Here is a 27604-nt window from a genome sequence, read left to right as displayed (position 1 = left end):
AACAGATTCAGAAATGGGCAATCTAAATGATCAAGGGAATGGAAGAGCTCCCCTATGAGGAAAGGTTGCAGCACTTGGGGAAATGTAAGAGGTGGCATGATATAAGTTTATAAAACTATGTATGACGTGGAGGAAGTTGACTGAGAAAAGTTTTTCTCCCTCTCTTATAACACAGGAACATCCACTGGAGCTGAATGTTGGGAGATTCAGGATGGATAAAAGAAAGTACTACTGTACATCTTTACACAGTGCATAGTTAAACTATGGAACTCACTTCCACAGGAGGCAGGGATGCAACTTGCATGACTATGAAAGAGGACAAATTCGCAGGGGATAAGGCTCTCAATGGCTACTAGCTATGATGGTTAGGCTCTGCCTCCACATTTGGAGGTATTTATATATCTGAAAGGGATGCGGGTGGCGCTGTGGGTTAAACCACAGAGCCTAGGACTTGCTGATCAGAAGGTTGGCGGTTCAAATCCCCGCAACGGGGTGAGCTCCCTCTGCTTGGTCCCTGCTCCTGCCAACGTAGCAGTTCGAAAGCACAAAGTGCAAGTAGATAAATAGGTACCGCTCCAGCGGGAAGGTAAGCGGCGTTTCCGTGTGCTGCTCTGGTTCGCCAGAAGCGGCTTAGTCATGCTGGCCACATGACCTGGAAGCTGTACGCTGGCTCCCTCGGCCAATATAGTGAGATGAGCGCCGCAACACCAGAGTCGGTCACGACTGGACCTAATGGTCAGGGGTCCCTTTACCTATATATCTGAATACCTGTTGCTGGAAACCTCAGGAAGGGAGAGTGCTCTTGTGCTCGGATCCTGCTTGTGAGTTGATCACAGGCATCTGTTTGGCCAAGATGCTGGCCTAGATGGGCCATTGGCCTGATCCAGCAGGCTTTTCTTATGTTCTAATGTTATGTTCTTGTTTGTGAAGCTCTGGGGATAAAAACCAGCAAAGGTTTTTTAAAAATCACTAACTGCCCTGGAAATCCCACAATCTTTTAGCCACCTATCTTACAATTGCCATGGATCGCTCTCAATGAACAATGCACTAGCTGTGGATTGTGCTCCCTATTTATTTTACAATTTATTTCGGAAAGCCGGTGTTTCTCAAAGTGATTTACATGTAGTGTGGCATAGTGAGTAAGATGTCGGACCAAGAGAGGACAGGCTTAGGTTCAAAGCCTCACTCAGCCACAATGTTCACTGGGTGGCCTTGGGCCAATCAATATCTGTTGGCTTAAGCTCCCTCACAAGTATTTTAAGAGGGAAAATGGGGTGAAGGGAGAATATGAGAACCTTAAAGGAAGGGGGGCACCAACTTGCAATATATAACAAGAGTGCTCCTATATTTAAGGTGAGCAGCAAAAATAAGGTTCTGTCATCATAACCCTCAAAATTCTATAGCTTATAAAAACGGCATCTGTTGGGTCAATGTGGGCCCTGGCCCTTGATGCTTTGTGTTATTTAGACCAGGCAGCGAATGGTTCATACTGCAAGAGGTACCTCTGGGAAGTCAACAGTGAACGCAAACTCGGTAATATGAGCCAGATGCGTCTTTCTGACAGCCAGCAATTTATAATGAGGGAATTTGTTCCTTTTTGAAAGAAGAAACACCCATTGCTTCTCGTAATGTGACTAAGGACACATGCTTGGCAATGGATCTTAGAATACATTTTGAAATCAAAATTGCATTTCCACTGTCGCTATATACTCAGAATCCAATTTTCCTTCCACAATTAACTACATCCCATATTAATTCTGCTTGGAATCCTGTCATCTCTACATGTTCTTTTAGAGTTCCTCTTTATACTCATTTCACAAAACTCATACCACTGAAATACCAAGATATGTCCTTCCTTGGTGATTTCCCCAACCAGCAGCCCTCAGCAGAAGAAGGTGGTTGCTTCTCACACATTCTTCTTTTGCTCTCCAACACCAGGCTGCCTGTGGCCAAGAGAAATCCCAGAAATCCCATGGCCTCTTCTGCTTCTTATAGGTCAAGCCACACTGTTTCCCATTCTCCCATTCATAGCCACAACTGCATGCTTACTCACAAGTAGGCTGTTGCTTCAGCTCCTGGCTGAATGAATAATTTTGGAGCTGTAGCACTAGCAGTATTGTGCTCTCCTTCTCTGCTGCTGCCTTCGTGGCTGGGAAGTTTCTTCTTCAATTAAGGCAGGGGTTGCCAATGTGATGCCTTCTGGGTGTCATAGGCTACAACTCCCACCACCCCTGACCAGTAGCCCTGCTGGCTGAGATTGATGGGGATTGTAGTCTACAACATCTGAAGTGCTGCCCATGTTCTGAGGTTTGCTCCACTAGAGGTTACCCCCACTCCAACTGGGGTTCTCCTTGTTCCAGGGTGAAATTGAGACAGGGAAAACCTAGTGCATGAGGCTGATGTGCCCCAAAGAACAAACTAGAGACCTGCAGTCCAAGAACTGTACAGTATATTTAATTCAAATCAAAATGTAAAATTCAGCCCCTCTTTGGCATCGAGTATCTCTTGGCCTCTTTGCTCACAATTCCTTTCCCAACCGAGCACAAAATGTCCCTTTGCATTCTTTTAAAATAGAACAATATGGAATCCTCAAATAGTGAAATATTTGCCTTTAGCTTTCTATTTGCCTTTCGACTTAGAATTGTTGTTTAGACAAGATAATTAGATTTTTCATAAACCTTAATCAATAACATAAGAAACCTTAGCACAAAATTCCAGCTTTACAGCAGCAATAGTTTCAAGTGGCATGGTAGGGATATACTGTAATAATAGTTGTTCTTATTTTCATTTTTCAAACACCATAAAGTCCCAAGGTGATTTACAACACATAATATGGAAATCAGTTAAAAACAATCTAATAGTGTCAAAGATACATGGAGATACATGATATTAAAACCAATGTATTAATAATGAACACACTCATAGGCCCAAGCTATGAATGGTTACTCAGAAGTAAGTCTCACTAAGTTCCATTTTTTAAAAAAGCAAAAACATATTTTACAATTTTTTAAACCAAGAGAGTTGCAATATTATATTCCATTTTCCATGCAAATTCAAGACAGTTAGAGAACGTTGGAATAGGTTGTCTTATATATCTATTTTCTGCATTTATATAGCCACTAACGAGAGTTCTTTGGGTGGCTCACAAAGCAAATGCGCGCGCACACACACAATTATCACACAGTACACACAAAAAATAGCTATAAAAAACTACAAAATTGAAACACAGCTAAAAACGAATGCCCTGAGTATAAAAGACCTGGGTGAATAGAATGATCAGTGAACAGGCCATAAAGATCATGCCAGAGGAACCTTTCTAGGAAGCCTGTTTCATAACTAGGGTGCCACTACAAAAAGGGCCCTTCTGTAATAGGACTAGAGACACTATCAGAACTGTTGTAATATAATCCCCTTAATACTAAGCAATACAATTCCAAGTGTGGCATTTGTGCCTTCTCACCCACTTATCCAGGGTTTATCTCTCTCTATCCATAGTCTCCAAAGGAAAACAACAGTAACACAAGCCTTGAGTGAACGAGATGAAAGCAGAAATGGGGACAGGGGTGGGGAGAGAGAGGGGTACTACCTGGACCATTTTGCCACTCATTTCTCTCCCCTTTCCTAGGCTCTCATAGAGTGACCATGTGACTCACTTCTCAGAGGACAGTCGTCTATTAGGGGGGCTGGATGTCTGATAAAGAACCAATAAAAGGGAGAAAGCAGGGCTTTGAGCCCATCAGCAGCAGACTAACCAGGTATCAGTGGCGTAGCGTGGGGGGTGCAGGGGGGGCCGGCCGCACCGGTCGCAACATATGGGGGTTAGGGCAAATCCACGGGTTAGGGGGCGCAAATTACTTGCCTTGCCCCGGGTGCTGACAACCCACGCTACGCCACTGCCAGGTACACAGCTCACCTGGCCTGTCTTCCCCACGGTGGTGCGATGTACTGTATTTCTATTTAAATTATAGTAATTATTTATAAATGTGCATCTCCCCATATGGACTTGTTGCATGTAGATATGACCTCCCCTTTGTCCTCTTTTGAGCAATGCAGTTCCTCTTTGTCAATGATGCACAAGGGCAAACCCGACCTTTTGAGAAAAGTTGGCATAAGCACAAACCAAGTGACACAGAAGAGGTCTGGCAGGGCAAAAGGGGGAACATGGTTGCCCTGCCCCTTCCGCTTCCTTTCACTTCTGAACTTTTGAGTGTGTGAGTCAAATGTTTCCCTGGATACAAAGCACAGACCAATTTCTGTCTGGTGAGCAGCATTTAATCCAAGGATGCATAGGATTAAAGCCTTGGAAACAATGTCAGTTTATGGGGAATCTCATAAAATAAACAGAGCAGATAGCCCCATGAAACAGTGGATGCGTGGTTTTTTTTGGTGCAGACTGTAGCCATGGACATGCTATGTGATCTGATGGTGAAATTGGGGTGACCCAATGCAAAAATCCTGAGGATCCATGGGTTTTTACCTCCCCCCTCCCAAACAGACTCCTTTATCTCTAGCGTCCCTTATCTCCCTCCCCGATCGCTTGCCGATCAGCTGCTTCATTTCAACGCTCACTTCCCTCTTGTTTGCCTTAGTGTCTTTTCCTTAGCTGGAGCAGTTTTTTGCTCCTCCTTTTCTCCTCATTTCTCTCCTCATTGCTTTAATCTTCCTGTCTCCTCTCCTTGCAAGTTCACTGTCTTTACCTCCCCCCTCCCAGGCAGGCTCCTTTATTGCTAGAGTCCCTTATCTCCCCTCCTGATCGCTTGCTGCTCAGCGGCTTTGTTTCAACACCCCCTTCCCTCTTCCTTAAAAAAAAAAAAAAAGCACGATCTGCTTTTTGCCCCTGGGCAATTCAGCTCCAGGGGCCACACATTTGCTCCACAAGACGCACAGACATCTCCCCTTACTTTTTAGGAAGAAAAAAGTGTGTCTTATGCAGCAAAAAATACGGTATTTCTTTATGTAGAGCGTAAACTATAGAACTCGCTTCCACAGGAGGCAGTGATAGCCAGCAACCTAGATGACTGTAAAAGCAGATTAGACACATTTGTGGAGGCGAGGGCTATCGACGACTAGTAGACATGAAGCTATGCTCTGCCACCCCAGTTGGAGGCAGAAATGCTTCTGAATACTAGTTACTGGGAACCACAGGAAAGGAGAAGGTGCTGTGCTCAGGTCTTGCTTGTGGGTTTCCCACAGGCATCTGGTTGGCCACTGTGAGAAAAGGATGCTAGACTAGATGGGCCATTGGCCTGATCCAGCAGGCTATGGAATGCTCTTAAGATTTTGCTTTGAGCCTTTTCCCTTTCTCTTTTATGCAAGTTTGACACGTTAAGTGGCAGAACTCACGAGACAACTCATATCAGGTTACTACAACCCATCAGTAATATTAAATTATACAACGGCAAATAGTATAACTATATATGGCGCACCTAAAACATAAAGCAGAGCTGCTGACCTTGCAGAGATGTGACGCTACCCTCTCACTCTCCCACACAAATATTCTACCTTTAGGACTTGGGTGCCAACTCATTATCTACAGATGCGAAGTTATTCCCCTCCCCTGTAATTTTTAACAGGGTTTCATATAGACTGCAGTAAAGGACACAAATATTTTTATAACACCAAGTGGTTTGTCTGTGTTTGGTCAGTCAAGGAAAGTGGATTAAGCGCCTCCAAGCCATCCCTTCCACTGAGGCTGGAAAAAACATTTTAATACGTCCATGACATGATAAGAAAAATCAACTGGGTGGCAGGACACGCCAATGTTAAGTAGTTGGCTGCCTGTAAATAAATCATTATGTGCCTGAGAAAATGAGACAAACTCTCTACGAGTTTGTGTTTGTACGAGGACATGTCTAGTTTGTGTTCAAAAAGAATCATCCTCAGCCTCGTAAATTTCTTTTGCATCTCTTCGGCACCTCTCTGCCAGAAGCATTTTTCTGGATTTCAAGACTTCTGAAAGAGTCTATTCAGTATTATTTCCATTTTTTTCGTTCCCTCTCTCTTCCCACCTCCCCTAACGCTGTACAGATGGCTTGGGGGAAAGAAGCAGGGGGGATTTAAGTGTGTGTGTGGTCATAATTTATATGTGTTGCTGTAACAGGAGGGTAATCTTATTAGCTGGAAAAGGAGTACACACTGGTCTAGAAAAAACATGGCATGAACGGGAACTTCTCTCCCTTTGTGAATGAGAGGCATGGCATGGTGGGAATCAGGATTCCGACTGGGACCATGAGGACAGCAAAGGGTTAAAAACCCATTCCTCCCATGCTATGGTCCCAACTGAGCTTAGTGCTCCCCTCATCTCTACACCAGGCAAGCTGTTTGCTTAACTGAAACCAGGTACACACTGGCAAACAGCTACCTTGGCCTAGGAGTATCAGTATTGGGCAAATAAAGACTTTGGCCATCAGATATGGATATGGTATATTTCCTGGGCAAGGCGACCCCTGATATTCAGAGTCCACATGCCAACAAGTCTTCAGTCTATATGCCCCATATGGGTTCCAAATGTCTACAGAATTATCATGGGGTCTTTCAATGTCTTAACTTTTTCAGAAGGCTAGGTGTAAAAAGCCTTCCTTTGAAAATAGAAGGAATACCTTTGCAGGCAAACAAAGTGGGGACAAAGTCTTTTATTATTTAGTGTTACTGTATCACCCTGCATTCAGCAGGTTGAGCTCTGAACTCGTCAAGGAGCATGCAGTTTTCACATTGGGTTTATTAATTTCATGCCCACTTATGATTAACTTCAGTTCTCTCTATTCCTTAAAAAAAAAAAGTTTGTTCTGTTTAAAAGCTTTTCTTGGACTGTGCCATTCCAGGCTGCAATTGTATGAGTATGGCATTGCCCTGTTCCTTCCCCCCACCCCGCCACACACCTGGATAATATGGGAATTGGAGATCTGTGTTTGGTATCAATAGCAACATTCGATCCATGCACTCAGTAATGGCTGGGGAAGGAAAGCAAATAAGTTAGGACCACAACCTAGATGGGTTTAATATGAGATTAAACAAATTCCTAGAGGGTGAGGTTTTCTGTGGCTACTAATCATGCTGGTTATTAAATATTCACTGCCTTCAGGTCCAGGATCAGAGACAATATCTGTCAGTGGGGACAAGGGTGGGAGAGGTCATCCTCGTGGGCTTCTCAGAGGCATCTGATTGGCCATCATGAGAACAGGGTGACAGACAAGATGGGTCTTTGGCATGATCCAGCAGGGCTCTTCATGGCAGACATAAACAAATAGTGGAGTGTCGTCCGCATAACTTTATATTTTGTAATAAATATGTTCACCCTTAGGGTTCTACAAGACTCTCTGCTGTTTTGACTGTAACAGAACCACACTGGAAAACAGCCTCAGATGCGAGGGGATAGAAGGGACAGGAACCAGCTTGACAAGTCCCTGCCTAGCACTGGGCCACAGGTGAGGAAAGCAGAGGAGCACCAAGGAGGGGTAAGGATGGACAAGGCAGGTTGAGATGGAGTCCTCCCGGCGCCACCCTCCATGCGGTCCATTAACAAGACTACTGTACTTAAGACTGCCTTTCCCACACTAGCTTGCCTGAACCCTGAGATCACCTGTGGCTCTTCTCTACATGTCACCTTCAAGAGAAGTCCAGAGGGTGGCAGCAACAGGAATGCTTTCTCCACAGAGGCTTGCCTGACACCAGCCTTGTCATTGTTTCAGCACCAAAGTCGTTTTTGTATTCTTGTGCTACAGCGCGACATATTATATTGTTAAATCTGTGTTAATGGTGTTTATTACTGCATCTTTTTTACTTTGGTTGCAAATTGCTCAAGGACCTTTTTAGTGCCAGCAATAAATTTAATAAACATATAATTTTATAAAACTTGTAATCCGCCCTGTGATTTTGGGATGAAGGGCGGTATGGCACAATGGTCCACAGTGGCATCATTGGGTCCTTCCCACTATGTTAGGTGCTAGCGGCTCCTCCCTCTGTCAGTTGGAGTATGGAAACAGCCTTCTTGACTACTCATTAATCCTATTCACTGGGCAGTCCTTTGTGCGTGGGGACCTTCCTCCACCATTGGTATGATGGCTGGCACCTCCATGTGTACACAATCACAGAAAACTGCTGGGCCAAGGGGAATGCAGTCAAACTGTTTAAGAACTGAGGCAGAATTCTGTTTGATCAGGCCATAATTCTGTGTGGTCCAGCATTCTCTTCTCACAGCAGCCAACCAGATGCCTATGGGAAGCCCATAAACAGGAACTGAGTTCAACAGCACTTTCCTGACATGATTCCCAGCAGCTGGCATTCAGAGGCATATTGCCTCTGACCATGAGAGTAGATAATACAGCCTTCATAGCTGGCTTTAGATCCAGCTATTCCAGTTTAGCTAGTTTATGGATTGCACAATGGATCTGAGAGTAAAAAGGATATGGAAAAATGAAAAAGAGAGAACAAGGTGAAATTAAAATAAGTAGAAGGAAAAAAGTATGCCAAACTAAATGACTAGCTCCCAGAAATGCTCAAATTCTCATATCCTTTAAGCATCTTAAGCCTCTCCAAATATGTATTTGTCTTGCTATTACGATTAGCCTGTCTGATTGATGCAATTATTATTATTATTTTGGAACTTTTAACTTTGAAACCCTCCCTAACATCTGCTTGTTTTATTATGTCCTAGGTTGCTATGGAAATGTGGAACTCAGTCTTCTTCAGGAAGATATCGTTCTGCATTACGCAAATGGCTGCTTAAATCTTTCCAAGGTTACATCAGCGAGTCACAAAAGCCATCCACTTTTGACCCATGACCTTCATCATCAATATAAGACTGGACTGGCTTTAAGCTGAAACTAATGATCTTTACACAGTGGAATAACTCCACAATGGATTTTAGCTTACCACTAATGCTTAAGCCATGTCTGCCCTCCTGGAAAAATGTCATAGTCTTGGGGTTCTACTGGCCCATCAGTGTTGTATGAGGCCCAGGTAGTCTCTGTAGCAAGGAGTGCTTACATCCATTTCCAGCTGGTTGGCCAGTCACAGACTCTTCTGGGTCGGCATAGCCTAGCTGCAGCGATACAGCCTCTAGTAACCTCAGGTTTAGACTACTGCAATGTGTTCTATGTGGAGCAGTCCTTGAAGATGGTCCAAAAGTTGCAGCTAGTGCATGATGCAGCTACCAAGCTATTGACTAGCTCTGCAAAATGGTACCACATTGCACCCATCCACAAAGAGGTGAAGTGGGTGCCTGTTTACTACTAGGCCCATTTTAAGCGGCTGACAATTGTCTGCACAGCTTGGAACCCAAGTATTTGAATGAACTTTTTCCATTATCTGCCAACCTGCACCTTGAAGCCTTGCTCGTGGTTCCATCAGTATCTGCAGTTTGCTATGCACCCAAATGGGGCAAGACCTTCTCTGCTATGGCATCCCAGATGCAGAATTCCCTACTCCTTGGAAATGTGACCGTCCTCTAAATTATCCCCCCCCCCCATGTTACATTGAAACTATGTTGAGGCTGATGTAGGAAAAAAGTGTTTCTCCTCGCTGGGTTGCTGTAAACTGGCTTTACGTTTTTATCTTAGGGCTGGACTGAGATAAATTTTATGAAGTGCTTTCTTGGAATATTGTGAACTGCCCCATAATTATTCAGGTTGAAGGACGGGGCAAAAACTAATGACCCCCTGCAAATACTGCTGAATCAAAGCAAGTGTGTAGTAACCAAGACGATGAACTAAATTCAGTTCTGGTAGCCAGTACAAATGTCTGAGCTCAGAAGTCTTTAATTCTAAGTCTACAGTCGTACCTTGGAAGTCGAACGGAATCCGTTTCAGAAGTCTGTTAGACTTCCAAAACATTCAGAAACCAAAGCGCATCCTCTGATTGGCTGCAGAAAGCTCTTGCAGCCAACCAGAAGCCGCGGAAGCCCCGTCAGACGTTCAACTTCCAAAAAAAATTCGCAAACCGGAACACTCACTTCCGGGTTGGAGGCATTCGGGAGCCAAAACGTCCGAGTACCAAGGCGTTCGGGATCCAAGGTACAACTGTATGTCTTTTGTAGCTGGCTCTAGTCGGTGGATCACTGGGTTCTGGTAAAAAAAGAAGGTAGACCCTGAGAGTTTGAAGTCTGCTCCCCTGTGGTCTACAATGATTAGTAGTAGCTCTGCTAGTATTTCCCAGTCCTACGTGGAGATCTTTGAACCTGAGACTTCCCGTGCTTTCTCATAGAGCTGCAGACTATCCCTTAGAAGTCCTCTGATTCTAATCTGCTTGAAACCAACTAAAAGGTATTTTAAGACATCACCAGCTGGATAAACTGAAACTCATTTGTTTGAGCACCTCTCACAAAACAAAAGACCTTGCAGAATGAACACTTGCACTTAAGTCCTATAAAACGTTTAATGCCTTACACAGCCTTCCACCCACTCTGTGTCACATAATTCTACACAATCGCACACCATCGCAAGTGGAAGATGATAAAAACTGGGACATGTTCCAAGTTCAAAAGACAAGTTCTCAACAATGTATGTGAGTAATCTTTGGAAGAGATCACTGAGCTAAGGTATCATTGCTCTTGGTGGGCTTTCCCCAGCAATGATGCAGAAAGAAATGATTTAGTTGATTTCTCCATTGATGTTGCTAAATCAGCTTTCCATTCAAGGATACTTAGTACAGTGGTACCTCGGGTTACATATGCTTCGGGTTATATACGCTTCAGGTTACAGGCTCCGCTAATCCAGAAATAGTACCTCAGGTTAAGAACTTTGCTTCAGGATGAGAACAGAAATCGTGCTCCGGCGGCAGCAGCAGGAGGCCCCATTAGCTAAAGTGGTGCTTCAGGTTAAGAACAGTTTCAGGTTAAGAACGGACTTCCAAAACGAATTAAGTACTTAACCCGAGGTACCACCGTAAGGGCATCAAAACATATGTACTATAGGAAAAGAATGGGAAAGGAAACAATTCATGTTGCAATGATACCAGGTACGCAAAAAGTGACTATGCCTCAGCTACACACACAGACAGTTTGAAGGCTTAAAAGCTCCCATCTTTGTGATAAAATATATTAAGGTTTCTTTGTGTCCAAACAAATAGCAACAAACCACAATGCCCAAAAAACTTGAGACATTTTGTATTGTTAAAAGGAACACAGTAGCCTCTAGTGGTGAACAGTTGCCATTGCATCTAAATACTATGTGGTGAAGCTTTTTCCGTAAAAAATAAAAAAGGCACACACACACGCACCCCTTTCTCTTCAGTGATCCATACAGGTTTGCAGCCCTGTTTTGAGGGGAGGCATGCAGCCCTAAGAAGACATAGTAATTTGTTCAAGGAAACTAGAGCCTTTGCTTTGTGAATGGCAGTATTTAATTAATTACATTCATTCATTTCAGATATCAAACTGACAATAGCCCTCTAAAACCCAGGACAGTAGTCTTCAACCTTTTTTAGACCCAGGATCCACCATCTCAGTTTTATTACCATATGTCTGTATGGTGGTAGTGCTGCTGCCACACTCTCTAGGGTCGGGTTGCAACCCAATTGCTGATCCAAACCAACCAGCTGAAGACAAATTAAGTAGGGGACACTTAACAATACTTTAATACTTGAGGGAATCCTCAAACTGTGGTCTGCAAGCTTCATTCAGGTGGTCTGTGGCATCTGTGGATTTGTAGTTGGAGATGGCGCACCCATGGCATTAAGTAGTCATACTGACTTTAATTGTATTGCGCTGCTTCTTTTATTTCTTATATTGTAACACAATAAAATACAACATAAGAAATAAAATGAATTGCTTTTTGTGCGAATTAGAGACAAGGAGAAACCCACACAAACCGTCTTCAGAGATGCAGGGTAGAATTCAGCGTCACACTATGATATACCTTTTGTCCATGCAAGCATTTTAGTTTGGAAAGATCCCTCCCCACTCCTCCTTCAGTGCACTGCTCTACAGGTTCTCCTGATACACCCCACTCAGTCCATTTCAGGCGGTTTGCAGGTGGGGGGGAGAGGAGGCCAAGTCCCATTGCACAAGTGCAAGTCCTTGTGCAGGTGAATCCTACCTGCAACTCTTAGGGATCCTTGGAAATAGAGTTGCCACGCTTCTGGTTTCAGCCTATCAGCTAGCACAGGGATGGTCAACTTTTAGTTGCAGCCAGCATGGCCGGTGGTCAGGGATGAAGAGAGCTGAAGCCTGATAACATCTGGGAAGACAAAGATTCCCCAACCCTCAGCTAGACCTGGCTGCTAAGCAAACCTTAACACAGCAGGAAAATGGCTTCAGTTCTAGCCACACAAAGGAGTCGCACTGAGCTCAGCAGCACTTACTTCAGAGTAACCATTTTTGGAATTGGCTTGTTAGCACTGACTGTCACATGCAGATCCATATTTTCTAACCATGTCCCAGACCAGACCTTCCGCTCAACCATCTTTAACACGCACACTGATCATAATCTTTCTCCTATGACGTGAAACGAGGAAGCCAAAACATTTCACAATCACTTTGGATTCAGCTAACATTATGTAAGTAACACTGAGCAAAACATCCAGCACACCCTATGACACATCAAATAATACATCTAAGCCAATATTAGCAAGAATTTTCAAAAACTATTTTAAATATGCTTTTAGCTCATGGATGGCTTTAGCACTTAACTGTCAAGATAGCGGGACTTTCCAAATGCTGTTTCCCAGTGCATTATTAATTGCAGAGTGTTACATGCAATCCCAATTATATTTCCTCAAGCTAGCACGTATTGCAGGGAAATCACAGCACTCAAATCGTAAATTTGGGGATCTTTATTCCCAGAACTGCATCCTTTTTTAAAATCCAGTGCATCTTCTATCTTAGTATGTGGGAACACTAACAGAGCCCTTTAAAAACACAGTAAGGTACATACTCAACCCCTACCCAACACAAATTGGCCACATCCACTTTTACACTTGGGCCATGCCTACTCCGAAATTTTGGCCACACCAATTTTGACATGAGATAATAACGTCTGGGTTTGGGTTCAGAGAACTTTAGCATGATGTGAAAGATAATTAAAGCAGATTTTAAAGGAATCTGATCAGCTTTCAGTGTTAACCCAGGTTTGGGGCAAGTACTCTTCGATTAGAGAACCCCAATAGATATAAAACCACAAAATATGCAGATGATAAAGCGTGGAAATATAGGCTGTTAGACGTTTAAAATACCCCTTACTAAGCTGCTTGCAAAGTTCCCTACTTCTCTTCGCATAGAAAAAGACCACACATTTGGTTTGCTTATAAACTATTCAAAGGTCAGATTCATGTGCTTTTCTATATAGCAGCAAGGAAATGCAGGCAGTATAAGTTATTTCTAAATTATTTGTATAGAACAGGGATGTCTGGCAGGTCGATCCCGGGAGGTTCTGGCAGACCTTGGTCAACCGCAGGCTCCTCTTCCTTTTTGGAGTTTTCGCTGTGAGGTAGATTGTTTCCTTAGCGATCTTTTGGTGAGCAACTTTCCCCCTTTTCCCTCCCTAAAAAAAGCTCAACATGTTTGTCTGGAACCCCCCCAAAATGGGACTTCCCTCTCTTAAAAATGCTCAACAAGTTTGACCCGAACCCTCCAAAAACAGGAACAGGATTGTGCTTCCTGAAAAAAGCTCAACAACTTTGACCTGAAACACTGCCAGTTTTTTATTCTGCAGTCTCTTGGCAGTTGGACGTCCCTGGTATAGAAGAACTGTCCTTGCAACCCAGGCCCATGCAGAGCTTCTCTGAGGCCCAGGACCAGAGTCTTGTTCTTGGCAAGGCAGCGCAAGTCCTAGTGGGGCCCTCAGCCAGCTTAGCCCTCTGAGGCCTGGGGCAAGGGTACCTGGATGCTCCCCCCTCATGGGCAACCATCCCAGACTAATCTGCTGGGTAGAGCGAAGATTCAGACATGTGGATTCACTGTGGATTGCTAAAGATTTCAGAGTAAATAATTTGTTATGAGACCAAAACCAAATCAGAGAGAATGTAATTACTTATTTGAAAACTACATATAATTTCACACTGTGGTACGCTAGCTAAGGAATGTTTTGGGGATTCCCCCCCCCACACACACTAGGGCCAAAGTTCTTCTGAAATTAGCTGGAAGTGGAACTAAAATGGGATTTCCACATGACACTAAATATAACACTATGTGCCTCACAACACTCCTGCAATACTTGCAGGATCTTAAATATGCATACTCAAAAGTATGGTAAGTTTCATTTCGTTCAGTCAGCAAAGATTCCTGCCCCCCACCCTAGCTTTATTTTAAAGAGGCTTCTCTGATTTTTGTTGTTGTTTAGTTATTTCGTCGTGTCCGACTCTTCGTGACCCCATGGGCCAGAGCATGTCAGGCACTCCTGTCTTCCACTGCCTCCCGCAGTTTGGTCAAACTCATGCTGGTAGCTTCGAGAACACTGTCCAACCATCTCGTCCTCTGTCGTCCCCTTCTCCTTGTGCCCTCAATCTTTCCCAACATCAGGGTCTTTTCCAGGGAGTCTTCTCTTCTCATGAGGTGGCCAAAGTACTGGAGCCTCAGCTTCAGGATCTGTCCTTCCAGTGAGCACTCAGGGCTGATTTCCTTAAGGATAGATAGGTTTGATCTTCTTGCAGTCCATGGGACTCTCAAGAGTCTCCTCCAGCACCATAATTCAAAAGCATCAATTTTTCGGCGACCAGCCTTCTTTATGGTCCAGCTCTCACTTCCATACATCACTACTGGGAAAACCATAGCTTTAACTATATGGACCTTTGTTGGCAAGGTGATGTCTTTGCTTTTTAAGATCCTTCTCTGACACTGGCCCTTTAATTAGTGTGTATCTGCTTACTGTCAGCAGGAGGAAACATAGATCTTACTTGGTTACCTGAATTAAGCTGACATGTCATTTCCATATTATTCTTACCATTTCGCATAACAGAAAAAGCAGATCTGTGAACACAGATCATGTAATGTGCCACAGAAAGACAGTGTTAGGACTGAGAAGCAACCTGACAGAAAGACGTATAGTAGCTCAGACTCAGATTTATTTCCCTCCGGACTGAACAAAACAAAAAAACTAATTTTTAAAAAGGGGGATCTATGACAAAATGTTGCAAGATGGAGTGCTCCATTTTGGGTTCCAGCCAGCCATGCCCTCTCGCATGATACTCCCTTGCGTTCCATCTCCCACCCAATTCCCCAAGCAGTCAACGCTCTGTAGCCAGGGCATACTCAGGCAGAATTTGGCGGCTTACCGTCCAAGAAGGAACGAGACACTTCCCTGTAATAAAATGGCCTGTCAGTGGCTACTAGCCATGATGGTTGTTTCCTACTGACAATCAGAGGCAGTAGACCTCTAAATGCCAGTTACGGGGAATCACAAGCAGGGTGAATGTTCTTGTGTTCAAGTCCTGCTATAGACATCTGGTTGGCCATTGTGAGCGCAGGATGCTGAACTAGAAGGGACTTTGGTAAGATGCAGCAGGCTCTTCTTAATTTCTTATGAACCACAGGGAACATTCACTTCCAGTTTTAGCCTCAAGTACATTGGGTGACTGTCTGCTTTCCAATTCAAGGTGTCAGTGCTTTAGTTTCAAAGGTCTGGATTTAGAAACCTGTAGAGAACTTCATGGCCCATGCATAACACTGTGCTCTCAACATAGTCTTTGCAGGTCCTTTTCTTTCCTTCAAAATGGGGACAGTGGATCCTCCCCAAAGTCAGTAAAATAGGGTGGGCAACAGATGCAGATGACAGGGAACCACCACCGCCCCCCTTCTTATCACTTTTAAGCCCCTCTCCACCTGGAGTACATTCTCAATTGTCAGAAGTGACCAAGAGTTGCTACTTACTGTTCTAAAATAAACCTCAAGAATTTGAGTTGCCCATTATGGCCATGAAATAAGAATATGATATTGATAAGATAGCCAGCATTCAGCACTGATTGACAACTGGCCAGGCCACCACAAGCAAACAAAATCACCTGTAAGCAGTCACCTGCTAAGACTGGGGTGGGGAACCCCTGGCCATTTCATGAGGCCCTCGGGATCCCCTCCTGCCTATCAGCTGTTCTGCAGTGAGCAGCTGAGTGGGAAACGGCTTTGATGCTGTGCAAATTGTGCAACTGCAGCTCCTTTCTCTGCAAGGATCTGCTGCAAGATGAAAGTAGAGGGGGAAATGTCTCAGAAGGGAGACAAGACATCCGATCCTTCCAAATGTGCAAAAAAAAGAGAGCCCCTGCATTTTGCATCTGCGTGCATGTCATTTTTGGGAGGGAATTGTATTTTGAAGTTTGAGGCTTTGAATAGCTGTCAGGTAGGGCCTGCAGTTCCTCTGCTAGGATTATTGAGCTCTTCTTACCTTTGGAATAGTCAGGCCAATAAAGGGTGTAGGAGTGCTGTTGTTTAAATGAACTTTGTTTTTTTTAAAATGTTTATAGGGAAAATGGAATGTAAAATTCAAGTGGAGTTACTAAGACTTAAACATATGCCTTTGTTTCCATGGCTAATAGTTTTTTTGTGTGTATACTGTATGTGTTAAGTATGTGTGACTATGTGTGGCTCTGGAATGCAGTCCCCAAAAGCTGTCTATCATGGTAGCATGTGCCTCCACCCAGAAAACATTCCCAATCATTGTGCTAATGCTTGCACATTAAAGGCACAACTACAGTAGCTGGCTGAAAGATTTGCAATGCTGCCCAAATAGGCAGCTGATATAATTAGGTCTTGTAAAGCGGTGCTGCTTGATGCATTAAGCGATAAGACCTACTACAGAAAACCTTAGCCCAGCCACAGTGGGGAAGAAGCAAAAAGGATCCATCCCTGCTACAACAAGGATTGCTGAATTTATTATGAAACTCTGATTTTATAGAATTGGCTTTTGGGTTTTCCTTCTGGAACAAGAGATACTCAACTCCTTTTACTTTTACAGTCATTACTCTGTAGCCTTTAGTAAAACCATGTTGTCTCAGAGAGTCTGCTTGAAATGTTTTTACAGTTCTGCATGGCTGCATTGAAGCTGCCAGTTTAAACAGCTATAAAAATCCAGCAATACATGTTCAGTTAATGGAAGATATTTTAAGGTTGAGTCCCTGAAAAGGACTATTAACTTTATCAGCGAGCCAACAGGCAGAAACACACCTATAGCAGAACAGAATACAATAAGCAGGACAAAACTGTGGCTCAGATGATGCCATGACATCTAGACTTTCTTTGATTCTGCCCAGCACCACATCCAAGAGTGGTTCCTGAGCCAGAATCATAAGGCAACATTTCTGTGCCAACCCCATTGCAGCAGCCTGCAGTTACTGCTCATTTCTTTAAAACACACTCACCCACGGGACACCACTGATTTAGGTGTGATGAAAGACGCCTAAAACACTTTTAGGAATCAGGCTGAAAGGCTTAGTCAGTCATTGCAGAATAGTATCATTTTCATTCAGTTAATCATTGCTGAAACCAACTATATTCTGCTTAACTAATAGTTAAATTAGGGGTTGCTTATCCAAAGAAGCAAGAGCTCCCAATTAAGCAATAATCTAGAGCAGGGACATCCAACTCCCAAGAGACTGTGATCTACTTCCGGGGGACGGGCAGTGATCTACCCACTTTGGGGGTGGGGTTCAGAGTTGCTAAGCTTTTTTTAGGGGCGCAGCTCAAAGTTGTTGAGCTTTCTTTTTTTAGGGTAGAAAATCAAAGTTGTTGAGGTTTTTTGGACAGTAAGTGTGAAGAACTGCAATAAATCGCTCACTAAAAACACAGTTGTGAACAGGGGAACGCAGCGCTACAGCAGACAACAAAGGAACACCCATTAAACGTGACGCAGGGAAAGACAGATGGGGGCAGAGACATGATTCTAAACAATGCGAGCAGAAAGGATCCTGCAATTGACCCAGGTCATCTGGGGATCGACCTGTCGATCGCGGTCAACCAGTTAGACACCCCTATTCTAGAGCATATTGTAGGTTGAGGGGCCTATGGCTGCGACAGGGATAAATTTACAACATTCCTATAGTTTATTCTGTTAACAGTGTAGGTTAGATGTGGGGCTGAGGTTGATTTGGATCTTCAGCCAAAAATCTTCCTGATAAAATCTACAGTGGAACCTCGGGTTGCGAACGTGATCTGTGTGGGAGGCACGTTCAACCCGCAGTGCTGCATCTGCACATGTGTGGGTTGCGATTTGGCGCTTCTGCGCAAAGCATGATTGCTGTGATTCTGCGCATGCGCGAGCACCAAAACTTGGAAGTAACCAGGTTTGGCGTGGTGCGCAACCCAAAATCATGTAACCTGAAATGTCTGTAACCCAAGGTACCACTGTACTGTACCTCGGGTTAGACTTGGAAAGGTCAATCTACTTAAATTATTTTCTTAGACTTCCTCCCAATCTAAATCCAGCATTCAAATGCAGGAAGAAGCTTTGTGCTCCATGAACATACTTGCATCTTCTCTGCATGTTTCTGGCTGCTCATGCTTCTGGCCCATCACAGCTATGCTAAAATTCTGGATTTCTGCAAGTCATCCATAGAATCACTTTCATCTCAGGAAAGAAGTGTCTCTTTAAGTTTACTGTTTATTTTATATTTTGAATGATTTACAGAGCTGTTTTTTTATTGCTAATTTAAATGTTTTATTCACATATTAAAAACACACACACACACATTAGAGCAGGTTATAATTAGGTAGTGTACACATTTTATGAAATAAATAGAAGAACCCAGAAGCTCCATTTGTAGATAATGGGGTGAGCTGACTTAGAATATTTTCCTATATGCTGTTGCCTTCAACAGTCCATAAATCCTGGAAGCTGTCCTTCTCAGGCTAACTTGCGGGGGGTGGGGTGGGCGGGCGTTAATCTCATACCTTCTCTGTTAATATTTCTGTGTACTGAAGGAGACCCTCAGGTATGTAGAACCACTACTGTATTTTTATAATACCCTGTTTTGCTTAAGAACAGATGCTTGACCAACAGAGTTTACCCTTAGAAAGAATAAGACAAGTGCTCCTGTTCTGGGTGCCGGAACAGCCCTTCTACAGTACCACATACTGGAAGTTGAAAGGGACACAAATAGGGCAACTAATTTCTTCACGCTGTCACCACAACCCTGTTCCTGTTTTCTTTTTACTGACAAGCAATCTTTCATGCAAACGCCTCCCTCTTGTTTCTTAGTGGCCTTGTTTTGGCTCTAATCCTGGTGGGAGGGTCCAATGATTATCTTCCTTGTATTCTGTAGCTGACAACAACTTTTACTATAGAATCTCTGAATTTTCATATCCCAATAAACACTGTTTTCAAGTTCTATTACAAGTGCAGGACAAGTCTAAGCACGTTTAACTGGAAGTGTACTTTACTCAATTCAACAGGAATTACTCCCTTGTAATTGTGCTTAGAACTACATTTTTTAAAAAACCTACAGTTTTGAAGTGTATTGTTGTGACTGGAGCGACATTCTGAGGTTAGATAAACTTTTTGGTAAAATGTTCATTTTTTTTCCAGGTTAACATTTAGAGTGATACATTGGGATGGGGGGGGAATAGATGCATAATATTGAGCAACATGATCAAACTTAACACGGTAAAGTTACTGGGTAAGACGTACTAAATGAAAGAACCTCACATTACATTCTTAGATCCCATTAAACATCCAGACGAGAAAGCTAATCCTGTCACTAACCATCTGCTCAAAATGCCTTCTTAGGGTATTGATGACAGCTATATGCAGCAAAACAAATTCAAGTGTATGAATGAGCAAAGGTATACTTGGCATGCTTGCATTACACTATCTGCAACACACACCATCCCCAACATGCCTTTGTGCTGCTTCTTAATGCACAGGGTTCCAGCTAGGGAATGCTTTATTGAAGTAAAACCACTTTCCAAACTGAATAAAATGTATAACCTGTAAGATGTTAAATAAACCTATTTGTGGGATTGTAGATTCATGCTGAGCCCTCTATGTACAACTATTTCCTTGGAAAATGTATAGAATAAAGTCATTGGAAGCTCTGATAATAATGTATTTGTTTTATGCATCAAGGAGTTCAAAAAGGTTTCGCTAAAATGGCTGAGTCCCATATGTAAACAAAAGTAAGTGAGCTGCTCGGAAATACTTAAAAAAAATATCTTTTTTACTGGAGACTGAATACCATTTGGGATAGATCCCAATAACTAGCTTATGAAATAACATTCTATAAGCTAGCATGATCCACATCCCAAATGGTATTCCAATCCACAGTAAAATCTGAACTTCTTTTCCAAAATATTTCCATTTCTTCTTCTATAGCTGTTCTGTTTTGAATAATGTTCATGTCTTTTAAGATTAATCCCTGAACATTTACAACAATTAAATTGTTAATAGTTGATTTTATATGTCATGTGTTTGGCTTTAAAATAGCTCAGCTAAATGAATAACTGAACATGCAATGACTATTAACATCAAACTTCTCTCTTCTGTATTATAATGTTAATTTTTATATTTCACCAGTCAAGTGACTGATTCTAACTTTAAAATATCCTAATCTGGATGGTGTGAAGAATATGTTAAAGTTTCTGGGGTTGGTCACTCTGCATTGGGGAACCCCATCTGATCCCAATAAAACTGTTCAGAGCTTGTCCTCTGATTACTATATATAACCTCACACTCTCCAAGAGTTCTTAGACTTCAAAATCCCTACCCTGTATCTTAACCATATTTTTCGCTCCATAAGACGCACATTTTCCCCTCCAAAAATTAAGGGGAAATGTGTGTGCGTTTTATGGAGCGAATGCAGGCTCCCTGGCTTCAGCAATAGCAATGCGAAGCCTCCGAAGCGCAGCGGGAGCGCTCCCGCCGCACTCCAGAGGCTTTGGGTTCCTTTCGCTGAAGGGTAGGTGCCCCTTCAGCTAAGCGGGAGGAGAAACGGAAGCGGCTTCATTTCTCCTGCCGCTTCGCTGAAGGGGCGCTGCGCAGAGAGGGGGAGAATTTTTTCCCCTTGTTCTCCCCCTCTAAAACAAGGTGCGTCCTATGGTCGGGTGCGTCCTATAGAGTGAAAAATACGGTAGTATTTTTCCCATTAGTGCTACTCCTCAAACCATGCAGAGACCTTCAAACCTTGCACTCCCAGATACCCCTACCACTCAACTTGATTAATTCCTTCTTTCAGATCTATCTTCAACAAATAATCAGTACCAAATTCCTGTTTTTTGCAACCTTACCCAAACCAATCCACTCCCTCAATTTCCCTCTCCAGTTTACACCAAAGCCCATTAACAAAGCATTTCACATTAGTCAGATCCTACGCATATCTTACCAATAATTAACAATCTTGTGCTAATGGGATTGTTGTGGACCCAGCAGCTTTTTGAAATAGTTCTTAAACTTTTTAAAAGAGCAAACTTAAGCCACTTAATATTCCAATGTACCATATTTTCAACGGTTAAGATCATTTGTTCTTTGATTCCATTTCCCTTAAAAAAATTTTTTTCAAAGTTAGTTTACTCAAATTGTCAGAGGTCCAATTTATCCCTACTGAAAAGATGAGAAAGTGAAACTATCAAATCACCTAAGATGACTGCAGTCCGCTCCAGCAACTTCTCAAAATGGGGTATGGAAAAATTCATTTTCGCCTGTATCATAAATTTCTTACACCACCTTTAAAGCAATTCAATGTGGGTTTTTTTGCACATTTATTTACCATGAGTGTGGTATCTCATCTAGGCTTTTTCTTTGTTTCTGTCTTGTTCACTTTTGTTAGCAGCCCTTCATCTATGCATCTCGTTTTCTCTTTCTGGTAGCCCAGTGAAGAATTTGTTAACACTATGAGGTCCAAGAAAGATCGTAGCTATCAGGCTTTCACCCTGAAAAAAGTAAACATAGAGTACAGGAGACTCTCAGCTTCAGAAAATCACCTTCCAAGTTGTGGAGGTAGAGCAGAACAATGACAGGGGTGAAACAAGCAGCCTCATCCTCATAGCCCCCCCACCGGAAATGTGTTTCCTAAATTTAAGGCTTGGTTAGGATAGCCATGCGCGACATTTTAAACAGGGGCAAGTACCTTCTCAACAGCCTTTTTGAATGGTAATCTTCAGAGGTAAAGATCATCCTTTCAATATAAGAACTGAGAACCAGGGAGAAGAAGTTAGTATTTATTAACCAATGTGACGTAAAGGCCTCAATTTTGGGTTTGTGACATTACAAGCCGTCAACTTTTTACCGCATCAACACAACCAGAACAACAGAATCGGGTAGCACCGTTGAATCCAACAAATTTATGATGGCTTCATCTTTTGGCTGCCACCCTGGAATTCCAAACAGGAGGTTACCGCTTTTCTCCTTCTCACCACTTAGGGCTGACCTGCGCGCCTTTGGAGCAGGAATTCAACAGATGGGTCCGCAGTGGCGGGATAATCATAATCAAACCGATACTGGCTGCACGTCGTTAATGCCCCAATCGCTCGCATGCACACACTGCAAAATTAAGACGGCGCTGTTAATCCTTGCCCAGAAGGTGGCAGGCATCCCGAGCTCCTTCGCTTTTGCCCTTCAACCCTCCCGCCATTCACTCCACTTCAACCCCTTCCCACCTCCGGGTACCCCGAGCCTGACTGCACGCGTTTCCTCCGGAGCAACCCCCCCCCCAACTTCAGCAACGCTCCCTCCCATGGAGGGTTTTGCAGGCCGCTCCTACTCCGAGGCAAGTCCCAGCGACTTCCTTCCGAGAAAGTGCACTTCTTGCAGCCGGGTCCCAGGCACAAACTGGGCGGGCGAAACCCCGACGGATGCCGGCCTGAGGCGCGCCTAACTGTGCCCCGCCGCAGGGTCGAGGCCTAGCCCTCCTCCAACTGCCCGGCTCCCCGTGCCCGTTTCCTCCGAGGTAAGTGGATCCAGTGGAGCTCCCTCCCGCCGCGCGCGGACCGGGCGCCCGCCTCTCGCTCCCCGGGAAGGCGCAGCGGCGCCCCGGCTGCCCCTCTCCGCCAGCGCTCGCTCCTCGGCCGGGCCAGCGGAGCACCGCCCGCCCAGCGCCAGCCACCCAATCGCGCGTCCTGGCGGCGGGAGGAGGGGGCGGCCTCGGCGCCCGGAGCCTGTGAGCCGAGGCGATGTGGGCCGGGCCTAAGCGCTGCCTCTGCCGTCGCTGCTGCCGCTGCTGCCGCCGCCGCCATGATGCTTGTTTGCTTTCAATGAGTGTGAGAAGGAGGCGGAGGAGGAAGAGAAGGAGGAGGAGAAGGAGGAGGCGGGGGGAGCCCGTTCTCCCGTCCGGCCCGCGGCAGGAAACAAAGAGCCAGGCAGAGGCAGCGCAGAGACGGGGATGCTGCAGCTACAGGTACGGGGGCGGCGGCCGCGCCGACGGAAAAGGCGGCGGCGAGGAGGAGGAAGAGGGAGCGGGGGTCGAGGCGGCTCTTCCTCAACCGCCCCCCCACCCCGTCGAATGAATCTATGGGGCGGGGGTGGCGGCAGCGGCGACCGCGGCCTGAGGAAAGCAGGTTTCTGACGGGAGGGGGACGGTTAGAAGTGCCCCGGGTAATCATAATGGGGGCGCGCGGGGGGGACACCGAAGGATTATTTTGGTGGGAGGCGCGGAGAGCGGCGGCGCATTCGAGGTCCTGTGGGACGCGGAGAGAGATGGCTGACTTTCCGGGGTGGGTGGGGGGGGTCGAGGAGATGTTTGTGGGTCGGTTTGTCGGAGGTGGGTCGTGTTGACAAGGTTAACGGGGGGGGGCTGCTGACCAGAGAGGGGGAGCGGGGGTTGTGTTTGGGTCCTGTGAGGATTGGGGGGGGTTGTCGGTGTTACTATTTTTATAATAATCCAGGAGGGGAAGGGGAACGCGACTCCTCTTCGGGGAAGGGGCGCGGAGGGAGACGGGCGAGGTAAATACGTCGCGAGATACGAAGCGGGGTCTCCGGGCCCTGCGCCTCCGGAGTGCGTGAAATGCATGGCTGGACGAGGACGGGGCGGGTGGGTGGTGGTGGTTGGGCGAGGGCTTTTGAAGGGAGCGTGTTGTGCGGGGGGGGGGGGGCGCCGGGGTAGCAAATAAAACTGCTTGTGTACGAGGCGGGTGAGGCGAGCGGCCTATTGCGCTGAAGGTGGAGAGTGAGTGGTGGCGGCGGCGGTGTTTTGAAACAAAACAAAACAAAAATTACTGGCGTGTGTGGTGGTGCTTTGGAGCTGGCACAGTTGATTTGGAGGGCATTATTGCTCTTCAGGAAACAAAAGGAGCCCTGTTGGGGTTGGCAGGGAGGAGGAGTTCTCCCGAGGAGAAAAAAGTTTTTGGTCTGGGAAAGTAGAGACGGGGGTTGGTGTTTTGCACTTGGAAGGGGCGGCTGAGCCTTCCTAGAAGCTGTGGGAAGGTTCTGGAGGAAGTGACGTGCTCAGTGCCTGTTGACAAGAGCTGTGGGGTGGTGGGAGTAGTGTGGGGGTAAGGGGGGGCAAGGCTCATTTGCTTGAAGTGTCTAATAAGTGTGTTAGGATTCTGGTTTGTGGGGTTGGCGTGGCTCTATACAAATGCACCAAACTGCTATTTTTATTTTTGCACTTAAAAGCAACAAAGATAAAAGTACAGGTGTAGTGGGGGGGAAGCTGGTTTAATAAAAACAAAGTGTAAACACTTCTGGAAATAAGCAGGAAGAAAGGAAAGCTTGCATTGCACAGCTGTTTTTCTTCTCCACACCTCAACAACCTCTTAAAATTAATTTAAATAGAACAGGCAGGTGTAAATTTAAAAACTATAGGTCCGTATTTGCCGTGGATAAATAAGCCTGGTTCTTGGGAACAAAACCTGCACTTCAGGATAAATTTAAGCTTGGTTACATTACCCTTGTATCTGAAAGGGCTAGCTTGCAATAAGAAGGCCACAATAGACAGCCTGTGTCTGAAATAGAAAGGAAAGAGCTTTAGCAGGAATGATTGACAGCTGTGCTGTCCAATGTAATGAGCTGGGGGCAGGAATACTGTTTATATGCAGGTAGCTTGGCTGGGCCTCAGTCTGTAGAACACACACATATACCGTGGTACCTCAGTTTACGAACAGTCCTGTTTATGAACTATTTGGTTTACAAGCTCTGCGAAACCGGAAGTAGTGTTCTGGTTTGCAAACTTTACCTCGGTTTACGAACAGAAGCTGAATGGTGGAAGGGCACCAGCAGTGGGAGGCCTCATTAGCGAAAGCACACTTCGGTTTAAGAATGGATTCGGTTTAAGAACAGACTTCCGGAAAGGATTAAGTTAGTAAACCGAGGTACCACAGTAGGGGTAAACAGGATTAGAATGCAGATCTCTTGGGGTTACCTACAACAGCAAATTTGTTCTATATGTTTTTGTGTAGATGGAGTGCTAAAGTTCTAATGAAGTGCTGTTTTAGGCCGCTAAGAAAGCAAAACTTCAGCAGGCTGTTCCTTATAAGGGTGAGATTCTAAGGGGTAGTATACAATTCTGATTTTGATCCAAAATATATGGTAGGAAAGATATTTTTATGTACAGGTTGCTTGTGAGTTCTGTGTTTTTAGTGGTAGATTTTTATGTTGAATTTTACTTTTGTATTGGTGAAGGGACATAACCCAAAAGTAAAAAATAAAACGATAATTAAAAAATGTAACAGCACCTGTTTTGGCTAACCTTCATCTTTTACTAGTTGAATGATCTGGGAGGTTTTAAAATTTATTTAAGGTGAGTTTTTGTTTTGCGTTAAGCCTTTTAAATATCTGTAGTAAAAGACAAGGATTTTTGGGAAACCTCATAAATTTTCACTATAACTTAAGATAGATAATGGAAATTCCATTATTCTCATATTCTATAATAGTAAAGATCTAACATTTATATGATTATGTTGTTGAGGTTTCCTGCAGAGATTTTTGAATTGTGCTGTATAAGCAGTTGGGGATTTCTACAGTGTCTGGTATGTCTCAGGGTTATTTTCTTATCTGGATTTTACCATATTGGTAACAGAGACTTAAAATTCAAAAGGATTAAGGAATATTTATGGTAATTATTTGGTATGAATGTGAAGGTTGGCAAGTGTTGACTGGTAATTGTATTGTCTCTTGCATTTCTTTTCATCCTAGAGCAGGTCTCGTAATTGGGGATTTGTCAACATTTCCACTGGGGTAATTTTACAGAATTATCCACCCTGTGTTCTTCCTGCTGGTTCAGCTGGACTCTGGAGTCTGCTGCTAGGAATGAAGTCTTCTCTGGGGCTTTATTCACAGTATTGCTGAAATGGAACCATTCACATATGGATTAATGCTTTATTCACTTTTCACTTGAAGCACTTGGATCAGTTCATTTTTCTTTATAAGGGAGATTGTCCTGTGTCATTTTGTAATGAAATCCTAAGTGTAGTCTTGACAAGTTCAGGCTATTTGTGTTTCAGTAATTAAGGAAGAACTTAAATATAAAAATAAATGAAACCACAGTACTGCATGGGCAGGTAATTATTTTTGGTAATGTATATCTTTAGATGTACATATTGGCTTGTGTGGATTAATAAGGTGTATTTTTAGTAAGTATGTTGTAATGCTAGCCCATGCATTTCTCAAATTAGTTTTAAAAACCCACCCAGTGTATAACAGCTTTATTTTAAGAAAGAAGTTGCATTCTTTTGATAGAAAAATGGTCCACCAAAATCCTGTTCTTTGGATATGGTACATTAAATCTGGCTGTTTTGGTATGGAATTTAGATGCAGATTAGTTAAATAACTTGCATCTTAATTTCTGTATAACCCTATGCAGACATTCAAATTGTACATATAATGCATATCTCCATTGAACTCTGCTTGTAGGCAAGAGTTGCATCAACTGTGTAAATGTTAGGCGTGAGTGGGGCTGGGGAGTGGAGATTCTTCCATGTATGGCATTTGAACATTGGTATTTGGCTAAGGTGGCAAAAGCGTATATGGATTAGCTACCAAAAATTACAAGCCTGCACTTTTAAAAAACTTGTACAAGGGACAGTGGAACATGAATGGAGCACTCATTCCCTTCTTTGCCAGTCCTTCTTATGAGTTAAAAGCAGGCTAGTGAAACATATTGCAAGCTGGAAGTGAGCGCACTACCTCCTCTGCGTTCATGCTTGGTTTCTATGATGAGTGTGCAGGAAGAGGTGAAGTGGACTAAGTACTGGGATGAAGTGATCCATGCCTCTACAGCTATCCTGCATGGTTACTATGCCAAACATGCAGGAAGGGGCCACATCTCCCATGCATAGATGCTTAGTAGGCTTGTGGCATTGTCACAGATTGCCCTGTCACTTTGCCACCAGCATGTACATAAAACACAAAAGCCCACCCTTTGGATGCTCAGAATCCATCTGCTGCTAGCCCGCTGTGATAACATGTAGGACATGCAGCATTGTGCTTCACTTCCCATGCATCCAGTATAGAACTGAGGCATGCTGGGGATTGCTTTGTCCCTTTGCTGCCAGTGTGCTGTGTTTCTACAATAAAGGTGTGGGAGATTTGATTGTTAATGTGTCTTGCAGAAGTGCAGCAGGAAGCATTACTTCTTCCTTCCACCACCAGCTTTCTTGGTTTCTGTGCTGGATGCAGGGGAGGAAGCTTCACCACCTACACACCAAATATTGAAATGCAGTGGTCTGCCAGAGGAAGGATGAAGCGCTTCATGTCCTAGACAAGGAAGGAGGGGGCTTACTCTCCTCCCCACCCACTATAGAAATGCAAAGAGCTGCTGC

General features: G+C 44.2%; 1 protein-coding gene and 2 long non-coding RNA genes across 9 annotated transcripts in view; 1 reads left to right on the top strand and 2 right to left on the bottom strand.

Annotated features, from left to right (window-relative positions):
* Positions 1-12753: 12753 nt before the first annotated feature.
* LOC310752508 lies at positions 12754-15196 on the bottom strand. The gene is made up of 2 exons (XR_014542977.1): positions 14043-15196; positions 12754-12787 (listed from the first exon to the last, which is right to left on the bottom strand). It is a non-coding gene; the product is annotated as an uncharacterized lncRNA (long non-coding RNA).
* A 6859-nt stretch (positions 15197-22055) lies between these two features.
* Positions 22056-22749, bottom strand: LOC310752498. 2 transcript variants are annotated; one of them, XR_014542973.1, is made up of 2 exons: positions 22612-22749; positions 22056-22391 (listed from the first exon to the last, which is right to left on the bottom strand). It is a non-coding gene; the product is annotated as an uncharacterized lncRNA (long non-coding RNA). The 2 variants fall into 2 exon arrangements; XR_014542974.1 differs by lacking the exon at positions 22612-22749 and adding an exon at positions 22508-22553.
* The window catches only part of CNOT6 (CCR4-NOT transcription complex subunit 6), a 44665-nt gene continuing 39667 nt past the window's right edge, over positions 22607-27604 (top strand). For 2 of the 6 annotated variants that reach the window (XM_083592360.1, XM_083592357.1), the window contains exon 1: positions 23035-23244. Coding sequence is in view for 1 of the 6 variants with exons in the window: in XM_083592356.1 (XP_083448482.1) it covers positions 23350-23404 (55 nt within the window). In the remaining 5 variants the exon portion in view is untranslated. Of the gene's footprint in view, positions 22798-23034; positions 23245-23308; positions 23405-27604 lie in introns of those variants that run through there. The other 4 variants (XM_083592359.1, XM_083592358.1, XM_083592356.1 and 1 more) reach the window with 4 other exon arrangements.

Source organism: Podarcis filfolensis (genome assembly GCF_964270895.1).
Source record: "Podarcis filfolensis genome assembly, chromosome: 2".
Lineage (NCBI taxonomy): Eukaryota > Metazoa > Chordata > Lepidosauria > Squamata > Lacertidae > Podarcis > Podarcis filfolensis.
The sequence above is the reverse complement of the archived record's forward strand: the minus strand, read 5'-3'. Positions and strand labels throughout refer to the sequence as shown.